Source organism: Musca autumnalis, unplaced genomic scaffold (genome assembly GCF_047663935.1).
Source record: "Musca autumnalis isolate F117 unplaced genomic scaffold, ASM4766393v1 scaffold_2, whole genome shotgun sequence".
NCBI classification, from domain to species: domain Eukaryota; kingdom Metazoa; phylum Arthropoda; class Insecta; order Diptera; family Muscidae; genus Musca; species Musca autumnalis.
Window position 1 is genome coordinate 182,120,320 of NW_027411755.1, and position 8,951 is coordinate 182,129,270.

General features: G+C 38.5%; 1 protein-coding gene across 1 annotated transcript; it reads right to left on the reverse strand.

Annotated features, from left to right (window-relative positions):
- Positions 1-1,371: 1,371 nt before the first annotated feature.
- On the reverse strand, positions 1,372-2,416 carry LOC141393237 (juvenile hormone acid O-methyltransferase-like). The gene is made up of 3 exons (XM_073966208.1): positions 1,979-2,416; positions 1,640-1,923; positions 1,372-1,580 (listed from the first exon to the last, which is right to left on the reverse strand). The coding sequence occupies exons 1-3, from the start codon at positions 2,347-2,349 to the stop codon at positions 1,402-1,404; spliced, it is 834 nt and encodes a 277-aa protein (XP_073822309.1). The 5' UTR covers positions 2,350-2,416; the 3' UTR covers positions 1,372-1,401.
- Positions 2,417-8,951: the final 6,535 nt, after the last annotated feature.

Sequence of the window (8,951 nt, forward strand, 5' to 3'; positions counted from 1 at the left end):
TCCGAAAATTTGTGTGGGTGGTACCAAAAGGAGAGGACAAATATAGTCCATATATATAGTCCTGATCTATATCTGGTAGATATATTAGGATGTGTAAGATATGAACCAAACCGGTCACTCCCTTCAAGAGTTATTGTGCGCACCATTTTTCCGAACATTTTTGAACTTTTGTGGGGGGATACCTGAAGGAGTGGAGCGATATGGCTTATCTTATCTGATTTTAAACTTAGTTTGGGCAAAATATTACGAAGGCTACATTTTGGGCCGAACCGGCAGAATCGTTCGAGAGTTATCTTGCGCTCCAACCACTACACACGGTGTGAGAGGGGTGTTTTGTATATTTCAGGCTATTTTCTCAGGAAGTATGGACTTGCCCCTGATGAAACTTATAGCGTCGTATGGAGGCCAGTAAATACAGGTTGCTACAAAAAAATTAAAGCGATTCGATAGCAGGTCCTAAACTGAACTTTTTCGAAATTTTGTGTGGGACGTACCTGAAGGAGTGAACCGATTGAGTCTATATTGGAACCTCACCTAAGTCCGGTAGAAATTTTACGATGTGCAAATTATGGACCAAATTGGTTACTTCCTTTAAAAGTTAGTTAGTGCGCACAAATTTTCGGAACATTTCCGAACTTTTGTGGAGGAGGTACCCGAAGGAGTGGACCGATATAACCCATCTTCGAACTTAAACTAAGTTTGGACAAAATATTACAAAAGCTAAATTTTGGACCGAATCGGTTGATCCGTTCGAGAGTTATCGTGCGCACCAGCCAGACAGACGGACATTGCTAAATCAAGTCCAAATTGTCTGAAACACATTTCGTCCAAACGTACCATTATTTCGATGAGACACATTTTGCCCGTTTGAAAGTGTATATACCCTCGTTAGCATAAATGCTGAGGGTATAAAAATTGCGAGCTGTATCTTGATTTCAAAAGACGGACAGGCGGACATGGTTAAATTGACTTAGAATTTTTACCTGATCAAGAATATATGGTCTCCGCTGAATATTTCGATGTGTTACAAATTGACTGACAAATTTAATTATACCTTCCATATTATGATGGAGGGTATAAAAGATATGAACTTTAACCGCAATTTATTTAAAAAGTCCTCCGGTTATTTTTATTTTTCTCATCTCTCATTTCCAATGTGTCACTTAATTACCAAACTCGACAACTTCTATACAGATCGCGAATGACAGAAAGAAACTGGCTGCAGAATCTCAAGGCGTATTTAGCCATATTAAAGTCATATCTATCTATTGTAACTAGTAGACGTCTAACTTTCTTTTTGATACGACTCTTCCAGCCTATTTTTCCTCTTATAACGCTCTTCCTTAAACCTAAACCTTAAATTCGACACAGTTTAAGTATAATTCTTTATTTATTATCATTCTATCGTCTGGCAAAAATCACCAACTGTTCATAAGGAAAATTGAATTCACCCACATGATCGTTGAAGTACTTAAAACTTGGCTTAGCTTTTATCATGGCTTTTGCAAAGTCATTCATGAAGTCATCCTGCAACTCAATGGGAATACGATGTGTATAATGTGAGACTGCTTTCATATTATCTATAAAAAATATATTAATAATCAAGAAGTTTTAGAACTTTAGTTAGTCAGTAACTCACTTTTAAAATCCTCTATATTCGAATAAGTATAAATTGTGGGCTTCAGTTGAACTTCAAACTCTCGAAAACCACATTCCTTTAGTAGCTTCTTAACTTCTTCCACAGGATCATATGAATAATGCCATGAGCAGGTATAATCGTCAACATCCGACATATAGGAGGACCATTTTATTGTCTTACTCATGGTTTGATAGGCATCGTAGTAGGGTGAACGAGCAAATATTGTCAATAGGCAATTACCACCATCTGGACGTAGCAGAGAGTAAATATTCTGAAAGGCTTTTCTATGATATGTTGTTAATTTTATTTTATACTTCTGGGAAACCCATTTCGACTCACCTTTGATTTGGTACCAATTGTAGGCAAAAGAATGACAATAAATGATCAAATTGTCCCTTCAACTCGGTGGGTAATTCCGTAGCTATATTGAGTATGCGAAATTCACTATTTTTTACTTTGTCACTGTAGTGTTTTCGGGCATATTCCACCATATTAGTATTTAAATCCGTACAAACAATGCGTTGAAAATCTCTACGAAATAGAGGACACACAATCTCCAAAAACACATCACCAATTGCTGAACCAACATCAATAATTGCATCTAAACCATCCGAACGCCAATGAAATTTTGAGAAAAATTCTCTGACGGCAATCGCTGCATTTTGACGTTGCAACTGATTTGTTTCTCGGTACAATTTTGGATTATCCATTCTAGACTGTAGGGCAATAAATAAATCCACTTTGTTCAGTTTCTAACTGAACTCAAAATGTTTTCATTTGCAATAAACATGGCTTTATATTTAAATAAGTGGTATTGACTACTTTGCCGTAGAATTTAAACTTTGAATCGAACTAAATAAATATAAAGGTTATTTCACATTTTAACTGCTTATTAGAACAGTTAGAAATACAGAAGCTATAATTATTAAGCATTAAACCGAGTAAATACTTTTTAGAAGAACACATGTTTTATTTGTGAGTAAATAAATTAAGTAAAAACGGTATTAAGTTCATTCAGACCGATATTTTCATACCCTACACCACGAATTGTATCGAAGTAAAATATAAATATTAGTTTCTTTACGTATATGAAAGCACTAAGCTTCTCACTTTTAATATCTTTTACGATTTGATAGTTCAGAGAGGTCATTGTTGTTCTATAAATTTTCTTGTTTTGCACACCCTTTCGATTGTGAATATATGTATTAATTTCGCTTAGTGTGTTTTTTGTGTTTGTTGCACTGGTGCGAGATGTAACCAGATCTTCCGTCTAGAAACATCGGCAACGAAAAGCGATTGAGCATAATTATACAGATAATTCTCTTTTGCAATATTTTATACACCCATGGCAATTTAAATACTAAATTTCAGTCATATCGGTGTTATATTGAGGCCACAACTTTCAAAATACCGTAAATCGGAAGGTACGGTCCTATGGGGGTATTTGAGAACGTCGACCTAAACTTAATTCCAAATATCAGCTATTTTGGTGGACAACGAGCTTACTTACTTACTTAGCTGGCCTTTTACAGAACATTTGTTCCATAAGCCGAACTAAGAAAAAAATCTCCAATCCTCTCTGTTTGCTGCTGTATTTTCCCAATCTGGGATATGTAGTTTACTGATATCTCGTTTCACTTGTTCGCTCCAACGAAGCTTTGGCCTTCCAGATCTGCGAGAACCTCCATGCGGCCCGTATTTATACGCCTTTTTAGCGGGTTCATCATCACTCATTCTTATAACATGACCTAGCCATCGCAATCGTTGTATCTCGATTTGTTCAACTACATTGATGTCATTGTATAGTTGGTACAGTTCGTTGTTCATACGACGCCGATATTCGCCGTCAACACAGATTGGCCCGTAGATCTTTCGATCTTATCTGCTTGAGCAAGTACCCATGCTTCGGAACCATACATTAGCACGGGTAGTATCAGTGTTTTATAAAGTGTTACTTTTGTTTGACGAGAGGTGGCTTTATTCCTAAACTGTTTACTCAGCCCAAAGTAGCATCTGTTAGCCAACACTATTCTTCTTCGTATTTCACAACTGATGTTATTTGTTGTGTTTATGGCGGTGCCGAGGTAGACAAAGTCCTTTACTACTTTAAAATTGTAGGTACCAACATTCACAAATGGTGCGGGGTTTGTGGTAAAATTACGAGTCGATACCATCAACTTGATTTTTTCGCCGTTTACTGCCAGACCAACTCTAGCAGATTCTCTTTCGACTTTTGTAAAGGTGTCAGTTACTTCCTTTACCGATCGACCCATGATGTCAATGTCGTCGGCATAAGCCAGTAACATATGGCTGTTCGTGTATATCGTTCCATTTCTTTTGACCTTCGCGTCTCGTATGACCTTTTCCAGCAGGATGTTGAATAGATCACACGACAGGCCGTCTCCTTGTCTGACACCTCTTTTGGTAATAAACTCTTCGGAGAGGTTCTTTCGTATTTTAACTGAGGATCTCGTCTCAGTTAATGTCATTCTACAAAGCCGAATGAGCTTTGCAGGAATACCAAAATCTGACATGGCTTGGAACACCTTTGAACGTATAGGGCTGTCGAATGCTGCTTTATAGTTGACGAAAAGATGGAAGGTGTCGATCTGCATTTCTTGGGTCTTTTCCAGGATTTGTCTCAAGGTAAATATCTGGTCAATGGTGGATTTGCCAGGTCTAAAGCCGCACTGATAGGGTCCAATAATTTCATTGACCATAGGCTTTAGTCTCTCACACAATATGCCAGATACTATCTTATATGCAATAGGGAGCAGACTTATGCCCCTGTAATTGGGGCACACAGTCTTATCACCCTTTTTGTGGACTGGACATAGAATGCTCACGTTCCAATCGTCGGGTACGCGTTCTTCCTGCCAGATGGTGCTAACTAGCTGATGCATACACCTTATCAGCGTGTCGCCTCCGGTTTTGAACAGCTCGGCTGGTAGGCCATCTGCTCCTGCCGCCTTATTATTCTTTAGCCGGTTTATTGCTGTCCTTACCTCATCTTGGCTGGGCGGTATACATTCAATACCATCTTCTGTGATTGGATCTGTGGTATCTTCGCCGTCTTCACTGCTATCGGATACCAACAGTTTGGAAAAATGTTCTTTCCATATCCTGAGCACACTGTCTGTATCAGTTACCAAATTACCTTGTTGGTCTCTACAGGAGGATATGCCAGTACCAAAGCCATCAGTTTGATGCTTCACTCTTTGGTAGAATTTTCTGACTTCGTTCTATCTCCTGTACATCTCTATTTGTTCACACTCCCTCTTTTCCATCTCTCTCTTTTTCCTGCGGAAAAGACGTTTCTCCTCTCTCCTTTTTTCCCGATACCTCTCTCGTGCGCTACGCGTTACTACTGATTGTAAAGTAGCCATATATGTCGCATTTTTTTCTTCGGTAGCAGCACGGCACTCCTGGTCATACCATGGATTCCTTGGTGGAGGTCTCTGGTATCCAAGTACTGATTTTGCGGCAGTTTGCATGGAGTGGGCAATATTTTGCCACTGTGCTGATATGTTATCGGGACGAGAAGCGCTTTCATTAAGCAATTGGGTCAGTTGAGTGGAATATGCTGTGGCTATCTGTTGTGTTTGCAGCTTAGCGATGTCCAACTTTCGTGTTGTGTCTGTCCGTGCTTTATTTGCAACGTTAAGACGGGTACGTACCTTTGCTGCAACGAGGTAATGGTCCGAATCTATGTTTGCTCCTCGAAACGATCGTACATCCAACACGCTCGACGTGATCAATTTGATTTATTGTTCTTTGGTCTGGAGACAGCCAAGTGCCCTTATGAATATCGAGATGCTTAAATCTGGTACTGCTAACTACCATGTTTTTTGCCGCTGCGAAGTCTATCAGCCTCATTCCATTGTCTGATGTTTCACTATGTAGACTGAATTTCCCGACTGTTAGTCCAAAGATATTCTCCTTTCCAATTTTGGCATTAAAATCGCCTAGAACAATTTTAATGTCATGGGCAGGACAACGGTCATATGTTTCTTCTAAGCGCTCGTAGAATATATCTTTGGTCTGTTCGTCCTTGTCTTCGGTTGGAGCATGAGCGTGAGAACGAGCTATATGTAGAAAATCGGGAGGTACCGTTCTATGGGGGCTATATGAACCCGTGGACCTATACCAACAAATTTTAGGTGGAAAAATGTATACCCTCAACGAAGACTAAGTACCATCTTGCAGCCATTTCCGTGTTATAATGAGGCTAAAACCTTCAATATACCGAAAATTGGGATATACCGTTCTATGGGGGTACCCCCAAAACATGCACGTATACCGACAAATTTCTAAGGGAAATTTTTGTAGCCCAGAAAAAAACCAAATACCAAATTACTGCTACTTCGGTGAAATAAGGAGGCTACAAAATTCAAATACCGATAACCGGGAGGTACCGTTCTTTCAAAACGTTGACCTGTACAGACAAATTTGTGAGAGAAATTTTTGCAGCCCGGAAAAAGACTAAATACCAAATTTCAAAATACCGAAAATCGGGCGGTGCCGTTCTATGGGAGCTATATGAAGACGTTGACCTATACCGACTAATTTCAGGTGGAAAGTTTTATACCCACAACGAATATTATGTACCAAATTTGAGCCATTTCGGTGTTATAATGAGGCTAAACCCTTCAAAACACCGAAAATTTGGATGTACCCTTCCATGGGGTGTACATTAAAGCGTGGACCGATACAGATAAATTTCTGGGAGAAAGTTTTACATCCCAAAAGAGGACGAAATATCAAATTTCTGCCATTTTGGTAGTATAGTATAGCTAAAACCTTCAAAAATACCGTAAATTGGGAGAAATCCTCCTATGGGGACTATATGAAGGCGTAGACCTATACCGACAAATTTCATATGGAATGTTTTATACCCCAAATGAAGACTAACTAACCACCAAATGTCAGCCATTTCGGTGGAATTTGAGGTCACAACCTTCAAAATAACGAAAATCGGGAGGTACCATCCTATGGGGGCTATATGAAGGCGTGGACCTATACCTAAAAATTTCCGGAAAATTTTATACCCCCAACGAACACTAAATACCAAATTTCAGCCATTTCGCTGCGATAATGAGGCTAAAACCTTCAAAATACCGAAAATCGGGAGATATCGTCCTATGGGGTTTATATCAAAACCTGGACCTATATAAATATTTTATGTTAGAAATATTTCTTAGCCTCTGGAAACACAAAATGTAAACTTACAACTGGGGCGTTATATGGGGGCTATACCAAAACGTGGACCTACATAAACAAACTTTGGTAGAAAGGTTTTTTAGCCTCTGGAGACAAAAATACCAAATTACAACCAATTCAGTCTCAAATGGGACTTATACATTCAAAATATCTTAAAATGACGCGTACTATATATGGGGCGTTATATGGGGGCTATACCAAAACGTGGACCTATGTAAACATTTTATGGTAGATATGTTTCTTAGCCTCTTGAAACGCAAAATGCAAAGCTACAACCGATTCAGTGGTCAAATGGGACTAATACATTCAAAATATCTTAAAGTGACGCGTACTATATACGCAGCGTTATATGGGGGCTATACCAAAACGTGGACCTATATAAACAAACTTTGGTAGAAAGGTTTTTTAGCCTCCGGAGACAAAAAATACCAAATTACAAACAATTCGGTGGTCAAATGGGACAAATATCTTAAAATTTCCTTAAAACGACGACACGTCACGCGTCACTTTGTATGGGGGCTATACGAAAACGTGGACCTACATAGCCCGCTTTCAATACCAAAATTCCTACATACATATAATAGATTTTCCCAAAATTTCATCCACCTACTTCAATCCGTTCGGACGCTAGAGTGATTTCCACAGACGAACGGACGGACGGACATGGCTATATCGATGTAGAATTTCACGCTGATCAAGAATATATATAGTTTGTGCGGTCTACAATGATTATTTCGAGTAGTTACAAACGGAGTGACAAGGTGACAATGTCGGCTAACAGATTTTGAAAAGAATTTTTGCGTATACTTGCGAATAAAAAAATTATCAACTTCCAGATTTCGTACAACTTAAAAATTTGGATATTTTTAATTTTTGGTTGGAAAATCAGCGAAAACCTAAACACCTTATAGAATGGATTTCTGCAAAATTTAATCGAGGTGTCAAAGACAACTTCATGACCGAAGTTAAAAAGCAAATTTATAATATTTGTGCACGCCTTAACCAAAAATGGATAAAAAATTGGAGGTCAAAAAGTCGTGTATTACAATTTGAAAGCTTATGGTTAGCTAGCGACACAGTATTTAAGCTAGAACAAGGCAATGATAAAAAGAAGAGAGGGCGCCCTAATGTGGATTATAGTGAAGGAAGAAAACTTGCTTCGGAAGTCTGCTATGAACACGGCAACAATACCAAACCCTTGATTTATGCCGCCTCTGTTTCGGCCAATTTGTCAAAAGAAAAATATTTAAACTATGTTCTCAAGGAAGTTCGGTATCAACCAACTAAATTGAGAAAACAATTAACTTCGACAGAGAAAATTTATGAACGATATATCCAAATCTGAACCGATTTCAATATGATGTCTCAATAATGTTTTCTAGACCAAATTCCGTCACACACTTAAATTTCATCACAATTGGACATATATAGCGTGCTGCACGAAATACCTAAAATCGGGTGAAAATATATATGGGAGCTATATCCAAATCTGAACCGATTTCGATATAATTTAGCATACTTTTTTTCTAGACGTAATTTCGACACACATTTTAAATTTCATCGAAATTGGACAGAATTTGCGTGTTTGTTGCACGAAATACCTCAAATCGGGCGAAAATATATAAGGGAGCTATATCCAAATCTGAACCGATTTCAAAATAACTTGGCAAACTTATTTCCTGTCCGAATTCCGCCACATATTCCAAATATCATAATTGGACAGAATTTTCGTGTTTGGTTCATCAATTACTCGAAATCGGGCATATATATGAGAGCTATATATATATGAACCGATATCAACCAAATTTGGCAGATTAGCTTCTAGGCCTATTATAAACATCTGCACGAAATTTTGAAGGTCTAGCTTGCCCTGTGGTTTTTTGCCTCAAAAACATGTCATCAGCCCCATCGTGCGGTGGTCGAAAGCACTGATCTAGCGGCGCGAAATTCATAACTTGTAAACGAATTGAGATACGTCACTGAAATTTTGCACAAACTCAGCTTGTACCTGTGGGTAATAATGGGCCAAATATGAACAATATCGGCTAATGGTTTGGTATAGCCCCCATATAACGGTACCTTCCGATTTTCG

Excerpts from the sequence above, each read along its gene's own strand:
- LOC141393237 (XM_073966208.1), bottom strand. The coding sequence starts at position 2,349 with ATGGATAATCCAAAATTGTACCGAGAAACAAATCAGTTGCAACGTCAA. Across the intron at positions 1,924-1,978 it reads CAATTGGTACCAAATCAAAG|AAAAGCCTTTCAGAATATTT; the intron begins GTGAGTCGAAAT and ends AACATATCATAG. Across the intron at positions 1,581-1,639 it reads GAATATAGAGGATTTTAAAA|ATAATATGAAAGCAGTCTCA; the intron begins GTGAGTTACTGA and ends TATTTTTTATAG.